General features: G+C 41.8%; 1 protein-coding gene across 1 annotated transcript in view; it reads right to left on the reverse strand.

Annotated features, from left to right (window-relative positions):
- NDRG1 (N-myc downstream regulated 1) overlaps positions 1 to 23,969 on the reverse strand; it is a 55,800-nt gene extending 31,831 nt beyond the window's left edge. The window contains exons 1-3 of the mRNA XM_061606938.1: positions 23,712 to 23,969; positions 2,323 to 2,401; positions 1,550 to 1,585 (exon numbers count right to left, since the gene is read on the reverse strand). Coding sequence (XP_061462922.1) covers positions 1,550 to 1,585; positions 2,323 to 2,385 — 99 coding nt within the window. The 5' untranslated portion in view covers positions 2,386 to 2,401; positions 23,712 to 23,969. The remainder of the gene's footprint in view (positions 1 to 1,549; positions 1,586 to 2,322; positions 2,402 to 23,711) is intronic.
- Between the last annotated feature and the right edge of the window lie 404 nt (positions 23,970 to 24,373).

The raw sequence follows: 24,373 nt of genomic DNA on the forward strand, positions 1-24,373 counted from the left end.
TGGGATCCTGTGCAAGTTTGCTGAGAATGGATTGATCATTTGCATGCTTATTGGGTTCAATAGGATTTACTCTTCTGCAATCATGTTTAGGATAGGGGAGGAGGGGAGGAGGAGGGCAGGTTTGATCATGTGCATGCTTATTGAGTTCAATCATGCTTAAGATAGGTGAAACTGACCATGTGGGAGGAGGAGAAGAGGGAAGGAGAGCTGAAGTGGGCAGGGGAGGAGGAAGAAGGGAGGAGGAGGGGAAAGGCAGGCCTGATCATTTGCATGCTTATTGAGTTCAATGGGATTCACTCCCATGCAATCATGCTTAGTATAGGTAAGACTGACCATAGAGGAGGGGGAGGGGACAGGAAATGGATGGAGGGGAGGTGGAGGGGGGAGGGAAGAGGAGGGGGATGGAAAGTTTAATCATTTGCATGCTTTTTTATTTCAGTGGGATTTACTCCTATACAATCATGCTTAGGGAAGGTGAAACTCAGCTGGAAGAGGGGCAGGGAGGGGGGAGATTAGGTGGGTGGGTGAGCACTCAGCAGAGGGAAAGCTCCTTTCCTTTACAAACGGACAACACTGAACAGTACCATTATTTTTCGGGGTTTCCTTCACCTTTTTATTCTACAGCAGGCACATGTAGCCTCCCACCCAAATTTAAACTAAAGCTGGCCTCATCCACAGCAGACCTTTATTTCACTTTAGACAGTCATGGCTTCCCCCAAAGAATCCTGGAAAGTGTAGTTTGTGAAGGGTGCTGAGAGTTGCTAGGAGAGACCCTACTCCCCTCACAGAGCTACAATCAGAGCAGCTGACTGTTTAACCATTCTGGCCACTAGCGCTCTGCCAGGGGAATAGGAGAGTCCTAACAACTCTCAGCACCCTTCAGAAACTACACTTCCCAGGATTCTCTGGGGGATGCCATGCCTGTCTAAAGTGGAATAAAGGATTGGTGTGGATGTGACCACCTGATTAGCCAAGCAAACAGCTGTGAGACTGACTTTTAGAACACTGACAGTTGGTTCTTACTGAGCATACCCAATACTATAAGACTTCAATGTTAAAACTCTTAAATTAAAAATCAGTCAGGCATTTTTTAAACTCTTAAACTGCAGAAGATGAAGGTCGGAGTGTGCAGCAAGGTCAGTAATAGGATTACAGGTACTCTGTCAACATGGCTGATTTTTAATCAATTTCAACAAATTATGAGAACTCCAACAGAAGAAGTCCAACAGGGGTCTGGATTTCCCCCCCAGTTTTACACTTTGAACTATCGATCCTCTCACTTTTGTGTATCACCATTAAAACTTGAGGGTTGTTCAGCAAGCATTTGAGTTCTGGACTGTAAGTTTTTGTTTTGAAATGAGCTTATGGGAAGCAGCAGAATGGCATGGGGTTATTTTCAATTTAACACTGCAGAATGCAAAAAATCCATGTTGGCTATAGTATACAGCCACTCTCATGGCTGTATGATAAAAGGCATAGTTAAGAATCTACAAGCTGATTAGAGGCGTTTAAATGTTCTGAAATTTGTTTTTACTAAATTGAAACTTACCTGAACATCAAAATCAGGCAAGAGATGTGCGATTGCCTAGAAAAATATTATACAGAAGATGATCAGAGAAAAGAAGTCTAGAAGTTTAATGTCAATTCTAAAATGCAAATAAATGGAAGCAGCAAGAAAAGTTGGCAGTGTGGAGCGCTCCTGGCCGAAATCTTGCCTTTTTCTAGGGTACTCCATTCTCCCCCCCTCCCCTTCAACTTTCTCTCTCCTTCCTTCCCCCAATCAGCCATGAGCAGTGGGTATCCTCACTGCTGTTTTTGATGCAAATCCCCATACCCCAAAAGGTTTTTCCTACATGTATCTTGTTCTTCTAAAAACCATAGGGCTACCCCAAGCCTGCTGATGACCTCCCTTTTGATTACATAAGGACCAGCACTCAAGAGAACTAAGATCACTATTAGTATATATGATGATGATGCTATAGATCAGGGGTGGGGAACTGGATTTGGCCAGTGGGCTGTATCCTTAACCACCCATGCACAAATTACTTTTGAAAGATGTGCAGGGCAGCTCACCTGTCAGTTACTTGATGTCATGACGACTCCTGCCCAACAATCAAAGATTGATCAGCTGATCTACTTTACAGTGACCTCCTTTAAAGGTGTGCTCCCGGCACCTGATTGGTGCTGGGAGCATGCCTGTACCTGCTCTCACACCTAACGTCAGACATGATGTCAATTGTGGAGCAGGCGGCAGTGGCTTGTGGGGACAACTTGCATAGGCCAAACTGGGAGTGGTCCTTAATTGCAGCAATTCAAGCTTACCTCTTCTCTTTCCACTAATGGTTTCACCTCCGTAATATGGGAGTCATGGCCTTCTGCCGACATTGTCAGTAGCTGGTACCTAAAAAGTCAAGAGTAGTTTTGGTTACATCTAATATTTACTATACACAAAAATAAATTTCTGCAATTTTAAGCTTATGAAATTTCTCAAAGTGCCAAATGTAAAGCAGTGTAGACCACTGCAGAGAGAAAAAATATGACATTTAGCACACGGACTAGATCAAGTGTGGGGGATCTTTGGTCCTCCACATGTTACTGAACTCCAACTCCCATCAGCCCCAGCAAGAATGGCCAATAGCCAGGGATGATGGGAACTGACATTCAGCAATATATAGAAGACCAAAGGTTCTTCACACCTGGACTAGATGAGGAAATGAAAACTTTCTGGGAACCTCATTCCAGCATCCCTTGTTACCAATTGCTGCTTCTGTTTTTCTCTCATGTACTCAACTCAGTGTTTTGAATCAGAGTCCAGAACCACAATGCTGGTGACTGCTATTTGAGCTAACGATTTGCAAGAAACCAAAAATCCACTGCCTTATTAGAATGCCTATAGAAGTATAGTAACTAGGTTAGTCAGCATATTAAGCGTTAGGGTCTCTGCTATTTATTTCCCATAACAATAGACATAGTGGTAATTATAGTTGGAGAAATCTGTCAGTTTTGGCTCTCAAACTTTCTCATTTTTCCTGGTCTTACATTCAGTTCATCACATTTCCACAACAATTTGCAGTTTTAAAAAAAAAATTCAAAGGAAGTCATCAACATTTTAGTGTGAATTTCTCCTAACATACATATTTTTGTATGCAGTTTTGACTAATATTCATATTTTGCTGAATAATTGTCATAACTTGCCATGGCATTTTGGGGTGAAGGGCAGGTAATAAGTGATGACGTTGATAGGAATAATAATTAGCTAGCACCAGGCAGCAAAACTAAATATATGATCTGCAACTAGGCAGTGGATATGTTTACATGCAACTCTTCAGCAACAAGCCCTATCTTAATAAGCCAATATATTTCTAAGTAATGTGTACCAGCATTCAGTCATTCCACTTCCTTCATGTGGGCTGGATGAACAAGGCAGGATTCAGCACTTAACTAGATCTTTCTGCAAATTTAAAAATATTATTAATGGTTTTCATACTAAGCCATGGTTTGAAGTTAGCTTCTGGCTTGTTTTGAAGCAAATAACTTAGTTTTCAAGCTCCCAAGAAGCTATGGTTATGTGCTAAATCCTGGCATGTTCAGCTGCTCATGTGAAGGGAGGAGAGGCTTCGTGTCAGTGCATGCAGTTAATGCATATCCTGGCTTATTGCACCCTTTAAATGTGATAGGTGGGGCAAAGAAAGCCATCAAAGAAAGCCATCAAGCAATCAATGGAATACTCCTCTCTCCCCTTCAAGTCAAGAAATATAAATTGGAGAGCAATCTCATCTCCAACCTCACGAATGGGGACCTTGTGTAGTGGTCCTGATGGGACTACAACTACCAACCATTGGCCATGCTGGTTGGAGCTGATTGGAGTTGGAGTCCACCAGCATCTAGAAGGCCAAAAGATCCCCATCCCTGTCAAAGCTAGGCAATTAGTGACTATCTCAGACAGTCATTTTGAAAACATTATCAGATGGCAATTTCCCTCCTCCGCTTGGCATATACAAAGAGCAACTCTTCCATGTCTATCACAAATTTCCATGTTATCATTCAATAGCTGCAATCGTATCAAAACATCAAATATTATCACAATTATTAATTATATTTATTAATCCCTTGCTACATAAAGAACCTCTAAGCAACTTACAAACTTTTAAATACATAAAGCATATGACAAAATCAGAAAAAGAATGATACATTATATAAAAACCTTTCAAAACTCTATAGAACAGACCCAGTAAAAAGCAGCACAAAAGTTTTAAAGACTTAACATCTCATGTGTAGACAAGTGAATGTAACAAATCGTGCATTTCTGTCATCTAGAGACACACAATTACACAGAGGTTCTGTATCTAAAGACAGAGATATACTATGAATCCAACTAATGACATATCTTCAACTAAACTTGCTTGAATTAACAGAAGCTATGTACAGACGAAATATTAGGAACACTATGGCGTATTAGTTTTCTACTAGTACACTGAAAGGAACCTACCAGTCTATTTATTTCAAGTATAGTGCATAAAAATAATGAAGGAAACTGCAGGAGGGGAAGCTGAAGAATGGTTTCCTGCAGTTTTTCAGCAGGAGGTGGCTCACAGAACAAGCCTGCCGCCTGTGTAACACGTGACAAAGTTTAGTCATAGTAGCTTTGGGTCAGCTGCACAATTTTGGCTGTCCTTTAAATGGAATTGCAGTCCTTCAATAATACCACTGTATGAAGCATTAAGTGCTGAACTAGGTTTTCACAATTAAAAGTTTTTATATGGCTATGTGGTTTTTTTGAAGGAAGGATTACATACTTCTATGCCATTTTAAATTGCCAATATTATCCAAGTAGTGTTAACTTACAGAAGAATAAATTAAATACGGAGTTTCCTAATATTTAAGAAACAAACAATGATGAACCGGGGGGGGGGGGCAGTTGCAAAAACTGGCTTAGCATCAATGCTCACTAGACTGAAAAAATGGCAGAGCTGGTATTCTGTAAAACATCTATGGCTGCCTATCAAGATCCTGCCTCTAGAGGGAGTTAAAACCACATGGACAAACTACTCCAAGTTCTGACTTCCTCAAGCTGAGTTCCCTCATGGCTACTTCCTGTGTTATAAAAATAAGTCCTAAAAATGCTTCATTTCCATCTCATGACAAAATATGGGGAGCATTTATACAAAGTCACTGAAAGCTTTGTGGGAGAACTCCTAATATTCCGGTTTTAACAGCAGCTTATGAGTGAATCAGGCCTAACTCCCAAAAAGCCAGGAAGGCTATCTGTCTTCCAACACTGCACTGAAATAAAAAGTCTTGCTCTCCTGAGCAAAGTGGTGAGAAAATGTTAAAGCTAAATGGAGCAGAGGCCCAAGCTATTTTTTTCTTAAACAGCTACAGGTCATACTATGATGAGTTTGAGGTCTCCAGCTCTAAAACAGGACCTCTGCCTGTGAAGATGTGTTGATGTCTACAAATCTTTATACCTTGCCACTTCAAATGGATGCCACTGTGGGAAGTTTATTGCTTTACCTATCCTCTGTGCGTATCACTGCCCACAGAAACTCTTCTCATCGTACTGCATTTTTCAGCATTAAATGCATAAATACAACACTGATTGAATATGTGCTCTAGGAACTATTTCAATATTCAAGAGGTCAAAATACAAAACTTGTTTTATATCTGTAGTTCTTGCTGGCAAATTTACAGTTCAGTATTAACAAGGTTCTCTCCTGACCCCCCTTTTGCCAATTTAGAGGTCGCAAAGTCTTGTAATAGAAAAGACTGCTTACGTAGTCAGAGTAAGTTCCCATCAACTTCAGTCTCACTAAATACAATTCCTGCCAATTTAGTTAAGGATTAAAGCTGAATACCGTCACAGTTGTTAGAATTAATGGACCTTAATTGTGTAGCAAATTCTTCTTCAAATGGATCACATACATTTGCCAAACTGGAAAGGAGAAGACAAAGCCACCAGATCTCAAATACCTGACTACGCATCGCAACTCCATACCCCCTATCTTACATGAGCATACTATACCACTGGTGTAGTTCTTGTCTATTCTACAAGTAAATACATAGGGTATCCAAGCTTGAAGGTGTCTCCATCTATACAGCTTCCCTCCTCACAGCTTCATTACATGTGGCACAGGGCCAGGAGAGATGGTAGCCATCTTTGTGTATGACTCTCCCCAGTCCTTTGCTGCCTCAAGTACCAGAGCTTAGGGTACTACAAATGCATACCCTCACCTTTGGTTGCTAAACCCTCCCAAAGTTTCTTGCTTGCAAGCTTGATCACAAAAAGTGCTGCACCACTTGTGTCAACCAGGGTAATGTTGCATTGGGATATTACAATTAAAGGAGTATGCATTTACCATTTAGGGTTTTTAAAAATATTTTATAATAGCTGAGCTGCAGTACATATTATGAAGTTGTTTTAACCCCTTAACCAATTTGGTGGTTCAACCTAAGTGGCCCTAGAAGTGGTGTTCATTTTGCAATCAAGAGGCAGCCTTTTTTTCTAATTTATATTTGAGTTATGCAAGTCATTTCCAAAGCAAGACGTTTGTTTCATTGTTGGCACAATGCATATAAAGTAGAATTAGGAGCTATAATCTCACAAGCCAAGTCCACCCTCGGGGGGAGGGTGGGCATGGACAAAGGTATTTATTTTCTTGATGAAGCCTTCTGTAGCATGGTTCTTTATATTCTGGCAGTTATAAGGGATAATAAGTAACCATTACTATCTCTATTTGTTCTATCTACTCTCTCAACTGTATCTTTATTACAGCCATAGTCCACAACTTTTACAGATGCAGTCACCTATATCTAACTGCTCTAGTCCAAAACAAACCAACTTCATTTTTTAAAAAAATTCTATACCACATTTCATAGAAGATTCCAGGGTGGTTTGCAACAGTAAAAATACATTCCAAATAAAAACAGTACATTAAAATACAATACATGCAGCAGCACCCACAATAGACAACCAATTACTATAAGAGATTGGTACTAGCAATCAGCAAATGCCTGGCATGAGTAGATATTAAAAATGTGCTAATCCAGATTCCACTGCCTCTCACTTTGCAGTCCAATTTCAAAATGCTTCTATAAAAAACTGCATCAAAACATCTGTATTTTTGGCAAAATAGTAAAGCTGCTTCCAGGCTCAGGTTCATCCTTATCTGCATAGTCATCATAACATACTAAAATGAACCACCACCCCAAATTTGTCACACACTCAACATATTTCTCCTGAAGACTCTTATCTTTATAGAGAGGTCAAATCAATTGCTAAGGGAAATTATTTCCCTGAGCCCATTGTGATGTTCCTATATATTAGTGTATATATGGTAAGTGCTGGTTGTTTAGAGTATACATGGTAAGTAGTGAAAGAGGAGGGGGAGTGAATGGGCAATAGAATGCTTGATGATTGGCTGAATGTTTAAAATGGCTGACAGTATAAATGAAAGGATGACAGGTAAATCTGGGGGAATGTGAGGTGGTGAATGGTGGAATCTGGGGAGGAGAAGAGAGAGTGGATTGCTTGGTGGGGTTTGAGAGAGTTGTTTGCCAGGAGAGCGTGGAGAAGGAGGGAGGTGGAGTTCGGATTAGTATTGAGTAAAACCATATGCTTATGTGCCTTAAGAAGAAATCTTGTTAATCTTGTTAGCTTTGTTATCTGTAATAAATACTTAATTTGGTTTACCAAAGGCCTGATCCTTGGCTGGAGTTTCACAGACCAGAAGGGAGGGTAAGGTAATGACCAAGGCTGAAGGGGAACTGTAACAAATGGTGGCAGCGGTGAAGAGAATAACAATACCAGTATTCAGAGTCTCTGGGAATACTAGTATTGGGACGTTACTGGTGGTTGCCTAGCAGGGGGATCTGTTGAGATCTGTGCTAGAGCGGATAGGTAAACCATAAGAGAGTGCGGTCCGGACTGGTGGAGTCCCTGGTGGTGCCTAGAGACAGGCAGTAACCACGAGCAGGTAGGAACCTGACAGGGAGAGCCAGGGAAGGACGCATCACACCCATCACCAAGACAAATTCAGTGGAGATGAACTCTGTTAAGTCAATGCTTTTCCATTTAGAGATATTTTTTAGATTCTAATTCAGGGCTGAGATGCAACAGGAGAAGCCTACGCTACATTACCTCTGTAACACACTACTTTTCTAGGTGCATGGCATTTTTAATAGAACATTGAAATGTGAGGTCTTCTCTCTTCAAGGAACCACAGGATGATACTGATATGTCATTAATCAGACATGTAACTTATCTATTGCCACTACTACTGGTTAGTGAAACCACTGGCTAATAAACAGTTGCAACGATGGACACTGAAACTGTTCCTTCAGAGGGCTTGCAGGGGGAAAGCTATTTTGTCATGAAAATTCAAAAGGTGGCTGAAAAGTTCTTAACCTAAGCCACACCAAACGCCATTCCAATCCAATCCTATCCCAAATTTATGTGGGAAATAAAATTCCAATAAACTCAATGGGCCTTACTACCAAATGCACAAAAAACAAAGCCTTGGACTCAGAACTTCAACATCTGTCATATGAAAGTACCAATTTAGTGTCTAAATCACAACTGGATTAGATCCTTCATTATACCCAAAAGTGAAACATTAACTCCATTATCTTCTCCTATGTTGTTTTCTTTACACAGAACATTTGAGTAATACTTTGTGAAGCATGATAAAACATTATGTATCAGATATTTCTTTAGAAGTAATAGTACAAAAAAGTTATTAGTTTTGATTTCTAACTCTGACTGCGAGAATGGTCATCAGCTCAGCATCTGCTAATTTTTAAAATCCTTATTCTGAAATGTGTATAGTTCTTGAACTTTCATATTATGTCTTTGACTATCTGGATACTTAGTTAGCTTTTTGTGTTGGTTTTCTGAACCAAAATGGTAGATGTTACCAACAGCTGCTGATACAGATTCACTTGAAATATCTATGACGTGTGTGTGTGGGGGGGGGTGCTGCTGGAGAAAACAAGCAAAAAAGACAGCACAATCCCCAAGAACAATTCTTCCTCAAAGCAAAGTTTTTCAGTATAGGCAAAATAAGGTTCTCCATCATCTGCATTTTTGTCCTTTCCTATCTTAAATTGGTTTGTGAACCACATTAGAAACTGCACGTGTATGCCAGCATAAGCACTGCACACACTGATCCATACATATACGCAATCTCAACAAAATAGTTTAGCAAAAAGAGTTGTCTTCAGTGGCCACTCGAAATCACCACCATAAAAGTCATAATCCACCTACTAACAGGCTTCTGCTTGGAGAAATACCCTCTATCTGCAATTCTGACTTTAAATCCTCTGACATCATTCCAATGTCTAGAAACAACTTCTCCCTCTAGTACTTTTTAAAAAAAAAAAACTAGGCTCAAGATGTTCTCTAACCTGAAAACTCACATAGCACATTATTAACTTTGGTTTGCAAAAGTAAAATGCCTCTAAGAACTTTCAACTTTGTCACTGTCCTTGTATCCCATCCGTTTCACTCCTCCCTTGCCACTTTATTGTTCATCTATGTTCTTTGGGACTTCGCTAGTGTTCATTTCAATGGATATCTTGTTTTATTTTGCTTAGCTTCAACTTGCGTTTGCCTTCGCTATTTATAATTTTATGAATCCCTTCAAGGATTACTGATTTTTTTATGCTGCTTGCAAGAGACCCCCAGAAATAACAGAGAGCTGCTTTCTCTCCTTTTGAACATCCCATACTTTCCTTCCAAAGGAGTGTTTTATCAGGATATCACAGTAATAGCCCTAATGAAAGATTTTCCGAAAGGAAGGCCATTTTTTTCATTCAGTAAGGAGAGTTGAGTGTGATTTGAAAACAGAATCACTGTGTGAAAAGTGTACACATCCACTTTCACCTCTGAAACAATAACAATCCTCTGATCAGAGGCAGCAATGGGAAGTAAAAGGATGTGCATACCATGAGATGCAATGCCTCTCTCAAATCACTTTCATCTCTTTTTTTAAAGCTTTCTCCAGATAAAGATCTACCCGGTAAGTTAGAAAGCAATTCTTTTCTGATAGTGTAATTATTTCAAGCTTGTACCCTGGATTTTGTTTAGAAAAATGCTGTAATTTGGAGAAAAAGAACATAAAGCCAACCTAATATGCATCCATGAAGTCAATAAATAATTCGTTTAAGCAGGTGGAAAATATGCCAAATCTATAGAATCACATAAAAAAGCTAAACCCAGACTTCCTTTTGATGAATATTCCAACTGACCAAAAAAGCATGCAGTTTCTGCAAAAAGTCACTCGTGTTGCCATGTTAATTTCTGCATCCATTCATCTATCTGTCTTTACTACCTAACATCTGTAACTTTCATCAACTAACTTAAAATGGCTCTAAAGGAGGATTAGACTAATTCAGTGGTTCCCAACCTAGGGGCCGTGACACCCAGGGGGGCCACAAAGTAATCCAGAGGGGACACAAAGAGTAAAGATATGAACTATTAATTTTTTTTTAAAAAGTCTTCACTGCCAGAATGCTGTCTGCTCCCTACTGATGCTGCAGATGACACACACCCCCGCTTCAAACAAGAGAGGAGGACTTTGCTGAGGTGCCAGAGTATCTTTCAGGCATGCAAAGGGCAGGCATCTGCCTATACCACCCATGGCAGATGCCAAATGAGGCTGAGGCAGGTGCTACCAGGAAGATGAAGGGATTACTATCCCGGCTCCTTGCACTGCTACTGTTGACGACACCCTTACTCAGAATGAGAAGAGAGGGCTTTTCGTGACACAGAGAGAAGCAAGGCTGCAAGGGAAAGTTGCTTTCCCCCTTTCTTCCTGACAACCTGCCTTTCTTGACTCCTGCTTTGCTGCCACCTCCTTTTAAAAATTATTCTTATTTGCAAGGCTGTCCAGATCTTGCCTTCGGTCCAGACAGAGCCACAGAGCAGTAAGGAAGCTCAGGACTTGCTCATCCCCCATCTCTGAGGCTAAGTGCATATGCCAGTGTCCCCCCTTTCTTTCACCTACATTCCACCCCCAACCTCTCTCTCCAAGATGCTGCAGCAGTTGAGGGTTTCCCCCCTCCCACGTGCCCAAATGCATGCACGCTTGCAGATGCTTGTAGGAGGGGCAGGTGTGTTTGTGTGTGCGATGACCTGTCATTTGCTCCGCTCTCGTTCCCCAACTGCATGCTAACCAAGTTATCAGTTCTGATGATCATCCCAAGGCCTAAAAGCACTAACCACCCTCCGCAACCTAGCGAACCTTTTATCTTCACGATCTAGCATCCCCACCACTACCATATTGCTGCTTCTTGATGATGATGATTTTAAAAAACCTTAGCAGGTTGGCTCAGGCTGGGGTCCACATAATGCAACTGAAATCCATTTATATCCCACCTTTCCTCCAAGTTGCTCAAGGTGGTGCACATGGTTCTCCCCCTCCCATTTTATCCTTACACCAGCCCTGTGAGATAGGTCAGGCTGAGCGACTATGTCTGGCCTATGGTCACCCAATGGGCTTCATGACTGGGTGGGTATTAGAACCCAGATCTTAGCCCAACACTGTAACCCACTAGTGTTGGGAGACAGCACTGCACATCTTCAGACTGTCAGGGGGGAGGGGGTCCCAACGTAATTGGACCTTTGCATTAAGAAAAGAAAGCAACACCTCCCTGTCTGCAGGGAGCTTTTTATGGAAGGGGTATTTGGAGATACGATTTTGCCACACACCATTTTTTTCAGTGAACAGAGGCTAAAATTACAATTAGTGGCGGAGTCACAAAAATGTTTGCGCTTACAAAGGGGATCCCGTACTCATAAAGGTTGGGACCACTGGACTAATTCATGCAGAGTAAGGATATCAATGGCTACATGCTACTACCAGGGACAGAGGTAGAATGCCTCTGAATACAAGTTGCTGAGGAACAGCACAACAGTACAAGGGAAGCCCTTTTGCATTGCTTCTGGGCTTCCCTTAGCCATATGATTGTGAGGAAACAAGTGAGGCCTTTCATTAAAATCGTTCACATTAACAATTCAGTCATTTTAGGTATATCAGCTACTTTCCAATATCTGGCCAGAACAAGTTTTGCTGCAACCAATAGATTATTTGGCAAATGTTTAGGCCTTCTATTGTTGTGTTATTATGTCTCTGTATTCTATATTTATTTATTTTTGTTGACTTATTGTATTATAATGTATGTTGTACACCGCCCAGGGAGCCATTGGCTATGGGCGGTTTATAAATGAAATTAAATAAATAATAAATAAATAAATAAATTCTATATAAATGTCTTCAAGATATCCAATAATACAAGTGCTTTAACTCAGTTTGTCTTTGCTTTGTGAGCTTCCCCTTCAAGAATCATTGCAAAAATATGTGGATGCCTTTTAGGTTTCTTTCATCTTATTTGCAAGCAACCAAATAAAGCCAAAGTATTAAAACTCAATTTAATCCCTGTAATCTGAAAAAATAATATGCTGAATTTAGTGTCAATGAACCTGAGTTTACAGGTACAGCTAGAGCTGGTAGAGATCACGGCAAACACTATACTTCCAACATCTAAAAGTATTAACCCCCAGAAATCCAGTCCAGTCTTTGCGATATCATATTCTATCTGCAAGTGGTTTTGTATTGCACTCAAGTAAGCATAGGCTGAAAATTTTTTTGTGTGACAAATGTGTTCGTGCTTCCTATCTTGGCTTTAAATAGACACAAATTTGAGCTAGAAACTACCATAGAAGCCTTTCAGCTCAATGAATATCACTCATGAATAAAACTTAGTTATTTTTTTTAAAACAGCCATGTGTCTAGTTTCCTTCCAATCTACCCCCCAAAAATGACATTAACATTACACATTTCGTCTCCAGAGGCTGCTAGTGATGTAGGGCGGGGAAGTTCATGCTGTCACATCTCACACCATGCATTTCACTAGATTATGTTATGAAGAAGTAGAAAGAAAACTAGACATGAGTGGAAGAAAAATACTGTTTTGGGTGGTCATGGTAGCTTCCCATTTCACCCTCCAAACACATGTCAATTCCATTGGAGTCAACTGGGGGAAGAGGGGAAATCTACCCAGAGTGAAGAAAGCAAAACTGATGATTCATCTCCTTGTCTATTATGTAGATATTTAGATTTATATGTTGAATTTTCTGCCTGAGTAAGCAAACCTTCAACATATCAAAAGTTCATATACTAAGTGCTTCTTAGCTTATGCAAACGTTTCCAGAAAATGCTGGAAGATGCAGAGTTATACTACTCGCACATTAAACAATGAATCCATCCTAGCAGCTAGTGGGATCTGCAAACATGTGCCAACTGTGCAACAGAGCATGTTTCTGAATTGAACACTGCTTCTGCATGTTACAGTGTCCAGATCTGCCATGTTCAGAAGTCATCTTGAATGCCAAACACTCAGCGGGATACACTTGGTAGTATGACATCAGATATTCACTTTATCTACTACAAATCCTGGTCTGTGCCAAAGTTTCCTAGTACCCCTCCCCTGTCCACTTTTGTAAATATGACCTACATGTACACTGCAGCATTTAACATAACCAGATGTACCCAGGCCTAGAGATGTGCAGACCTGGGAGGAAGAAACAGAAAAACTGGGGAAAACCATTCCCCCCCACCTTTTCCCTTGAAGCCTGTTTTATTTTTCCAAGCAGGAAAGAAACCAGTTTCTCTCTCCCCCCCCCCCGGGTCTTCACCCCTCTGCCCAGGCCACCAAGCAATACCTCCTATTGATGTGTTACAAAAGTAGAAGAATGATTGACAGTTGGTGGGGCCTGGGATGGAATTTTGGGCACCCAAGAATCAGGTAGAGTGAAAGGTAGAGAGTGTCGGTTTGAAAATGATAGTTGGAATAGGGGAAATATGTGGTTGCATGTGAAAAAGGAGGAACGTGAGAGAGAGATAATGGAAGCATGTGTAAAAGAATTAGGATAGCTGTTATGAAATTTAGGGTAGTCATTATGAAAGGTCAGTAAATTAGAACTCATGAATTCTGAATAAATGACTACTGAAGCTTATGTTCCTAAATAAATATGTTTATGTTGCAATTGTCTCATCCCATTGCTGAAGAGGTTTGCTTCAGCAATCCAAGCAGGGCCGACGGAAACTTCAAAATGCCTCCAGCTCTTTAGTTTCTGCTGTTTTCTATTAGGAGCTTATGGCTACTTGAGTGCATACTTGTGGTCTCCCAGGCCACAACACATTAATGAAGACACTAGGAGTGACAGGAAATTTATAAGAATAAAAAGAACGATGCATACAAGATCACTTCGGATTTCCTTGGAACTGTGCCATAGTCACACAGCCACACAATCATTTTCCTTCTTCCTTTTATTCTAGCAATAGTAGCTGGCTACTCCGAAAGCAGTCAGCCCCGACAAGAATCAGTTTATATAAATAGGGCTGTATCCAGTGCTACTCCTACTTAGAGCAGTGTGATGTTCCTGCTTATATTGTAAATATGGTAAGTGCTGTTTATATAGAAGACATATGGTAAGCGGAGTGAAAGAGGAGGGGGGAGTACATGAGCAGTAGAATGCTGGATGATTGGCTGAGCGTTTGAATGGCTGGGAGTATAAACGGAAGAATGACAGTTGAATCTGGGTGGTGTTTAGAAGGTGTTTGGAAGTGGTGAATTGAGGAGGTGGATGGTGGTCAGTGTTGTTGTTGAGAGTGAGTCGGAGTTCTGAGGCAATTAGTAAGAAGTCAAGTACCTAACAGAATATAGATGAAACCATACGCTTGTGAAACATTCCTTCAGTAAGCTTGTTATTTCTAATATTAAATAAATACTTTCTTGGTTAAACATAAGCCTGATTCCTTCAGCTGGGAACACATACCAGGGGGAATAGCAAAGTAACCACGGCTGAACAGTTGTATCGAATGGTGGCAGCGGCGGATCGGAGGAAAGTGTATCCAGTCCCACAGAGAAACCCAGGGCTGTATGCTTCAGAGACAAGAGGCTGCAGGCGGGGTGGTGGTGAATTACCTATACCCATAGACACAAGGTATCGAGATAGCCAGGCAGAGACTAGGCACAGTCTAAATATTATAAGAGATACAGAGTGTGGGGTAGTAAGGCCTAGCAGGGGGATTTGTTGAAATCTGTGCTAGAGCTGTAAAGGGTAAGAAGAAAACCTGATGTTCCTGTCTGCTGGTAGCCACAAATGAGAGCTTGTGTCATGGCCCCGTCAGAGGACTCCTCAGATGAGGACGACTCGGGAGTAACAGCAGCAGACCCAGGAGCAGCAGACTCAGAAGTAGACATGGAGGAGCCTCCTGAGAATCCAGCTCCTTCTCCCCCTCAGCTGCAGAGCACCCCAGATACAGCAGAGTCCCTGCAGCCAGACACAGACAGTGAACAGGATACTCCCCCCTCACCTGCAGAACGTAGACAGCAGAAGGTCAGGCAGAAGAGAGGCAGGCCTGTCTCCTTAAGGCCCAAACGCTGAGGACTCACACCTGCTGTCAACCTTGCTCTTTATAAGGCACACCTTGGCTGCAGCTTGTTGCTGACTGCAACGTCAGGCGTGGCTTGTGTGTTCCTAGTTTCCTGGCACCCTCTTTCGGACTGACCCCTTGGCACTTGATCCCGGACCTCTACTGACCTCACTTCTGGACTCCTGACTCGGCAAGTACGCTTCGGACAAGCCTGGCCCTTATCAGCTCCCCTCCTCCTAGACCTGGCAGATGTATGACCAGACTGCCGGCTAAGGACTTTGCTTCCCTGCCAACCACCCAGGAATTTCCAGTCCCCCACCGGCACTGCTGACGCAGTGTAGAGCTGACAGCTTCACAGGTGGTGCTGGAGAAGGACGTCACAAGCAGACCCACTAAATTTCATGTACATGGCTAACTTAAGTTCATTAATTTCAGCGGGTCTGCTGTGAGTCGGACTAGCTATGGATACAACCCATTATAAACCTCCAAGATCAAAATTAATGCGTGTTGTGCAGTGCACACCCAACCCTAGGCACCCCACAGCCTCAAGGCATTGGCATATGATGGCCACCGCTGACCCACTCGTGCTCCTCAGGAACTCACAAGCCTTGCTTTTCTGCCTCACTTGTTCCTCCACAGCTTGCCCAGGCCACCACCTTGTCTTCCTCAACCCACTGCCTGGTCTAGCCCCGCCATGCCTCACCCACCTTGCCTGCCTCCCTTATCCACTTGCTGCCCCCGCCAGCATAACCCACAGCATTTAGAAGGGTGTTGTCATGTGATTACAGCAGTCTAAGAAAAATATATCTATATGGACACACACACCCACTATTCAAACTTCAGATTTTTTTTGAAGCACATTCCACCCTTCCCACAGCAGGAAGAATGCTTTTGTTGAGTTCAGTTGTGAGTGATATTGCTAGCCATTGATTCCCAAAGCAGATTAACCCAGATTATAGTTTAGCAGCATTGGCACAAAACACACTGTTTAAAAAAAGCATCCCATTTTGCTAGAAGCATTATATAGATCTTAGTTCTGCTACATACATAGATCTTAGTTGTGCTATATACAGCTTTCCCATGACAACCTTGTAAAGGCAAGTAAAGTCACATTCTGCTTTATATAGAACAGTTCTATGACCATCATTTGTATGCTATTGCTAGGGCTGCTTCGGGGCTTTAACCTAAGCTTCCATTTTTATGGCAATAGTGATCTTAACATTTACTATTAGCATGGAGTTGTGGGAATTATTATAACAACATTCTCATGTAATTATGTATGAATGTGTAAGTCTACAAGGTGCAACCTGCAGCTGACAAAATTCTTAATACGCCTGGAGAAGCTGTGGTTGTGAAATATTAACAGTCTGACCCTGTGGTCAGACATGCAAGGCAAAGGGAATATTAATAAAAATATTAGCTACTCTTCAGCCACAATTTTCAGAGCAGCTTACAAAATAACACAAACACGCAATATAATCAAACAGTAACTAAATACAAGTACAGGATAGGAGATCAGATACGGGCACACTTGCATCAGTGCATCTCCACTTATGCCTTAGCTCTGGTTATCTTAAGTTGCATGCTATCTTATATAATACTATTGTACAGGAGGAGATATAGCCAGTAAGATACAGGTTTTAAAAAAGCAAAATGGGACAGGATTGGGATAATATGATACACAATTTGATCCATACCAAGAAGATCAATTACCCCCTTATCACAGTTCAATATTGTGCCCACAAACTTAAGCATAAACAAGTGAAAAAGACACCAAACTCAAACCCCTCACGAGGCACTGATTAGCACACAAAGGAACAAATGTTGGTACAGTGTCACCACATGTTATGTAGAGGTAACTGTCTAATCATTATCAACATAGAATACAGCAAGCACTGCCACTGACAAGAAAGCAAGAAACAGGAAGAACAGAGCACCTAGGTCAGTCACGGAAGCACTTACTGTTTAGAAACTAGTCTGCATCATACTTTGCTAACAAAGGCTCTAACCTATCACCTATCCTGCCAGAATTACAGCCTATGTTAATCATGACTACTGTTTTTCACAATGGCCCTGTATGACATCTACAGCAGCAAAAATCCTCTAATAATCCTCTACCAACCCCAGTATAGCAGTTAAGCCAATATTATTGTTTCCATAGATAGATGAAGAGCTGAGATTGAGAGGCAATGAATTGCCTATGGCTGTCTAATATGTTTGCAACTTAACTGAAATTTGCTTCTAAAATGTTTTATTTATTATTTCCAAAACTAATTTTATACCACATTTCATTTCAAAAAGAAATACCAAGGCAGTTAACTCCTAGCTGCACTTTCAACCACCACATCACACCAGTTCTCTGGTCTATTTGACAAAGATATCAGTACTTTGTCAGGCATGTGAAATTGCTCCTTTATTCTTTTACAAAGAAACAATATTACATACTCAAACCTTAATCATATTCTTTTGTGCAAGAACTCTGTTTTCTGCTCAGATTGCCAAAGTCTGCTTGCTATGACTAATTCTGGCAGAAATCAAGTAAAGATTATTCTTGAGGAAGGGCTAACAGCTTACCGCAAGCTTGGCAGAGTTCCACCACTCCTCTGCTTGTTTACCACTTTGTCACATGGTGGCTCATATCATTTCACTGAACTCTGTGTCCAACATCCAAATAAGTACTTTCCTTCCCCAAGACGCTATCAATTTCAGATTTTGCCAGCCCTGCTAATAGGAGAGCACAGTTCATCATGCTACCTATATTTAGTGAGCTTCTGCCAGACATGCATGTGCCTCCTTGAAGACATTAATAGTGTTCCCTTAAAAGATTCTTACTTGTCCCCAACAAACGTTGTATAAAATAATGCATGTCAGTTCTGCTCACGTGCTGTCATTCTGTTTTTAAGATGTTTTAGAGTGTTTTTAGTGTTTTGTTTTCTGCCCTGGGCTCCTTCTAGGAGGAAGGGCACGATATAAATTTAATAAATAGTAATAGTAAATTCCTCAATAGTAAGGCCAATAGCGTAGGCAAGCACAGTAATAAGTTCTGCAGTAGTAAAATCAATAGTGGGGGTTAGACATAACATCAAAAATATCAGTTATAGTAGTAAATTCAATAGTGTCAATTAGTGACAGTTCAGCAGTAGTAAAATCAGCTATGCCAATGAGTACTCACAGAGACAACAGTAATGCTAGTTATTAGAAGTTGTACTGTCAAGTAAAGTAACTACTAGTAATAGTAGTAACATTGATTGATTCAATTAGGTTGAGAAAATGCATAGACAAAAGATAGGTAATATAATGTGACTGTGGAAGAATTGTACTCACAGGAAGTATCATGAATTACTGTAATTAATCATTGCCTATGAAGTTTTTCTTTTGTTCACCTTTAAATACAAGACCTAGCTTCAGCATGAAGTCATCTCTTGCAAGAGCTGCCAGCAAGAGAAAACAATTCTCTTTTCCACCAATCAAGTTAGACATGCACGTAAAGGATATGAACGCCACCCTCTCCAGTATTGCCTTCTCCACTGCATCCCATCGCTGTCTCTAAATGCACACTCATGGCCTTGCTTCCCTGCTGCTGAGGAGCCCATGGAGGTGCCTCTTCAAGGCAAAGGACAATCAAGCTTTCTTCCCTGGGACAGCCTTGAGGAGAAGGCAGCTTGACAGGGTTGATTACTGCTCCTGAGGCCCTACTTTTAAAATCTTTGTACCCTGCCTTTCTACCCAAGGCAGATCTACACACTGCCTAACATAATTAAAAACAAATGCATATAGAGTAAGGCCAACACTAACGTACAAAAGAGTACCAGTCATAAAAATCAAACACCACCAAAAGCATAAGCAAAAATTAAGGTTTTAACTGGCCCCCCAAAATAATAATGTATACTTCTGACAATGAAGTGAGCTAGACTTCCAAAGTCTGGGTGCTACCACAAAAAAGATTCTGTTCTCTCACTCACTTGTCCTCTGAAGGTAGAGACATAAAAAGTTAGGCCTCAGTAGATGATCTTAATATATGGGAGGATTAATACAGGAGTAGGCTGCTGCTTGGAGCAAAACTCATAATGAGCTACAGTTATCGTAACAAATACAAACCTACATACAAATTATATATGCAAAATCTTGAATCGTTCAGCAATATAAAAAACCCACACTTGGCTTTCAAGTCACAAGTGTTGTTTCAAGTGTGCAGACTTTAGTTTTCCTCATTGTGATGTGCCCCCCTAATTAGCCACTATTTTGTACCCAACTCCAATTGGCGTCCCTCTGGCTTTAGAGTACTACTTTAAAAAAAAAAGGGAAAAAGAGGATCCCACAAGGATGAAGAATGCCATTTCCTGGTCTAATAGACACAGAAGCATTTTTTTCTACATAACTTTTTATAGAGAGGGAAACAAGAAGACAGGGTAATAAACCACAGTGTTCAACAGATACAATCAAGGAGTGCTGTAAGTATGCACTCATTTCTTGAGTTTTCCTTTGACTCGAACATTTGGGCATAACTCCTACAGCAAACAATCACTATAAAACTACAAAAGCAGCAAAGGAATCCATGAAAACCAAGAAATTACAGTCTGCTGCATTTTTTTGCAATCACAGGAAGCAGTACTGCTTATAACTGTTCACATCTTGCCCATTCTAATTTCAGTGTCTGCCGCCGCCTCCCTACAGAGAGACAGACAACCCATTTCCCTGTTCCAAGCCCAGCCCAATTTGGCCAATTTCTAGAGGATTCCAGCTGTTTCTACTGTTTACCAAGAAAGTATTTGCTATCCGAACGGGAACTGCTATAATTTCCTTTCTTGCAGCAGTCATTCCAAATTAGTAGAATACCAGTTTTTTTGCTCTGTTTTAAATGCAAATGTGAGAATTCCTGCATCAAGGATCTCCTTACAAACTGGAGCTCCACTGAAAGGCAAGTTCTACAGAACGGAAGATGTTTTCTTTAGTTATTATCTAAAAGGAAATACTTCTTCTCTTCCTACCCACCCCACACCACTAACTGACAGGATTCCATTCTAAAAATCACACTCCATTTGACAACAAAGCACATCTGCCTAACCATCCTAGTGAAAGTCTCCAGTGCCAGGAATATGACCAGGCATTGCCTTTTTCAAAATTGCTACGCTTGAAAAGTCATGGGTGGTTCTATGTGCATTCAGCTGTTATACTCAGTCCCTGAAAAGAATATGTTTAGGCTTGAAAAGTCCTGTGGATCACAACTCAACTCCCAGTAAGTTACATCCCCAGCCACCCGAACATCCCATTTTATGACAGATTGCCAATATTAATCAGACAAGCAGCCATTTCTGGCACCTGCACTCTATGTATGCCTTCACCCTTTTGCCGGCAAGCTCTTTACACTACTTCAGGCAATAACCATTCTCCTAGCCACACCAATTAAAAACAAACCACATCCACCAGTAAATTCCCAGAGAGGTGGCCATGTTGCAGAAAAAACAGCAGAGAATCTTGTTTAACAATAAGAATCCAACAAAAAAATGAGTGAATGGGGTTTGAACTATTTAAAATCTTTTTTTAAATCCTGTGGCATTAACAGATGTACTGTGGCATATGTATTTGTGGACTAGAGCCTACTAACTGAGGAAGTGGGTGCAAGTCCATGTAAGCTTATGCCACAATAAATCTGCCACATGTTTTCCATGCCTGCTGTAACAGACTAACAGCTACACCTCTGGAATTCAAGATCTGAAGTATATATTTTATTTCTTTCATCTTACCCAAGAGTAGAGTTTTGTATTTTAGACCCTCACACACACACCTGGAGATATAACCATTAGTGGAGAAGAGATATATCCGCCCTGGGCTCCTGCTGAGAGGAAGGGCAGGACATAAATTAAATAATAAAAAATATAGTACAGTGAAGCCCTTCCTTCATTTTTTGAGGATGGAATAAAGAAATGCAGATGCCATCCATCCACTTTGAATGTTTTGAAGGAGGCTTCAACAACCCCTTCTCAAAGTGCAAACACTTTAAAACAGTGGTAGGAGAATACATTTCTTCATGAGATGCAAAGGGCAAACATGCTTCTATCAGCTTCAATACTTGTTCCCATTATGTTTAAAATCCAGCTCTTTCTCCAAACCTTTCATGAGATAATGCCCATGTTTAACCCCTACCTGCTCATCAGCTCACTATAGTCTACCATTCCGCTTCCTGCCTAAAGCAGCCAATCACATACACCAAAGAAATTCATAAAATGCTTAAAGACAATTCCCATTTCATATGCCCCCAGAATCTCGGACTAAGTATATACTGCCCCTGAACACAAGAGTGTTGTGAATACTTTCTCTTCTCTTTCATCCTTTCAAAAAAACTTAATCAAGGAAAAGATTGTTGAATAGCTTCCCAACCCTTAAACATACACCTGAAAACTGTCAAACCTAAATAATATTCTTCTCAGAATAGCATCCATTAAGCAAAACCTCTACATGCCAAAGGCAGGATACCACTGAATACCAGTTGTAAGACAACAAACAAAGGAGGCCTGTTGCCTCCATGCCCATTATGAGCTTCCTAGAGACACCCAGCTGGCCATTCGATGGATACAGGATGCTGTTGCACTAAGATGGAATGCTGTCTGATGTTGGCTCTTCTTCCATCCTTAGCCATTTTAAAATGAATAAAGTGAGGTTGACAATGAGGACATTGAGCTTGTCAAGCATTTTCAACACCTTGGCACACTCATTAACCAAAATGAAGACAAGAAATCAGAAGAAGGCTAGGACTGGGGAGGGCAGCTATGAGAGGACTAGAAAAGGTCCTCAAATGCAAAGCTGTATCACTGAACACTAAAGTCAGGATCATTCAGACCATGGAATTCCCAATCTCTATGTATGGATGTGAAGGTTGGACAATGAAAAAAGCAGGTAAGAGAAAAATCAACTCATTTGAAATGTGGTGTTGGAGGAGAGCTTTGGGGATACCATGGACCGCGAAAAAGACAAATAATTGGGTGTTAGAACAAATTAAACCAGAACTATCGTTAGAAGCTAAAATGATGAAACTAAGGTTATCATACTTTGGACACATCATGAGAAGACATGATTCACTGGAAAAGACAACAATGCTGGGAAAAACAGAAGGGAGTAGAAAAAGAGGAAGGCCAAACAAGAGATGGATTGATTCCATAAAGGAAGCCACAGACCAGAACTTACAAGATCTGAACACGGTGGTTTGCGACAGATGCTATTGGAGGTTGCTGATTTCTAGGATCGCTACAAATCAACTTGAAGGCACATAAAGTGGAGACAGTGGAAAAGAGCAAGACAACAAATTCTAAGAAGGCTGCATTGGTCCTCATCTCCCCCAATCCAAAATACCTGAGGGCAGGGAAGAGATGCCCATCTGTCTCCATCCAAAGAGAAATAAGCTCCATTATTTGAGGCACCATCAGAGAGAATTTTGTGGAGCTGAATTCCAGGTCACTGTTACAGAGATGGCTTTGTATCACCCTAACAAGCCCTGTCGGCAACTGACTGCTCTATATTGCTTATTTTCAAGTCTTTTTACAGTGCCTAGAATATTTAAGGCACACGACAGTGATGATCAACAACAACCCTCACTGTATATATGTTTAGAAGGGAAAAAAGCTCAATTTGATACTTTTATGTGAAGCTTCCTTCCCATGTATGACCTATGGCTTTGTTTTTCAAATGCACAAACCATGAACAGCCCATTATCTGAGATGACAATAAGACTTGAAAGAGGCACATCAAACCTGTCACTTTCACACTTGGGATGGTTTGGCCCAGGGATGTGAAGGAGAGGAAAGGAGGGGAGATCCAGAACAGAAAGAATAGCACCAACTTTTGGGGGCAAGGATGGAAATGGGGAGCTGGGGGGAAAAAACACAAGTAGGAAAAATTCCTGAAGGCTTGGGGAAGGAAAATAAGCACAGGAGGACAAAGGAGATTTTAACATACCAAACTCACAGGAAACCATGCAAGGACCTCATTTTTCTCTTTAAGATGAGGCTGGCAGCCTTCTTGGGGTGGGGGATTTATGTATTGAACTTACAGCTCCCCCACCCCACTTTGCCTCAGAGCTGCACACATCCTTCTCACCATCCTATTATCCTCACAACCACCCTGCGAGGTAGGCTAGGCGGAGAAAAAAAAGAACTGGAAACTGAGGTGGAATTCAAACCTGGGACCTCCCCCGCCAGTCTAAGCCCACCACCCTAAACCGCCAGAGCCCCCCCCCCATGGCCGTTCCCCTCGTGGTCGCCTGCCAGTGAAGCCTCTTACCTGGGCGCTGGGGCTCCAGCTCAAGACGACGCGCCAGCAACCCCCCCCCGACACACACACACAGAGGAATATAAAAGGGAAGGCAAACGAAAAGGAAGCTGACGCGAGAAACCGACGGACGGCACGCCGCCTCTGCTTTCCTCCCAACCGCGGCAGAGACAGAGAGAGAAGGATGCGGTCCAGCGCGCGCTAAGCAACCGACCACGCCGCTTCGCGAGCTTTGTTGATATCCGAGCGCACGGCGGGGGCCAGGCGGCGTTTTTATAGGCTACTGTCCTGCTTGAAGCCACGCCCTCCCCCTCGCGCCCGCCCAAGGATTCTGCCTCTGGCGTGGTCACGCGCCCTTCCCGGTCTCTTCTGTCTCCGCCCACCTGAGGGGGAAGATACGACCACACGCACGTCTCTCTCAGCTCCTCCTCCTTGCCCCGCGCATTCTCCCTCTAGCCCCCCCTCCCTCTGTGCCCGGAGCAATCTGTTGCGCGGCGCTTTTGCAGAAGCGGCTGCTGCTGCTCTTCTCTCGACGGTGTTGCCCTTGCTGGAAACTCGTATAGACGCACGCGCGGCGGCGGCTGCCGAGGTCATTGCAAAAGGGGTTTGCTTTGCGAACGACACGCCGAGTCTTTAATGCCTTTGCTCAGAGAGGAAGTTGGATGAAACGGGGT

The sequence above is a fragment of the Rhineura floridana genome, chromosome 1 (genome assembly GCF_030035675.1).
Source record: "Rhineura floridana isolate rRhiFlo1 chromosome 1, rRhiFlo1.hap2, whole genome shotgun sequence".
In the NCBI taxonomy this organism is placed as follows: domain Eukaryota; kingdom Metazoa; phylum Chordata; class Lepidosauria; order Squamata; family Rhineuridae; genus Rhineura; species Rhineura floridana.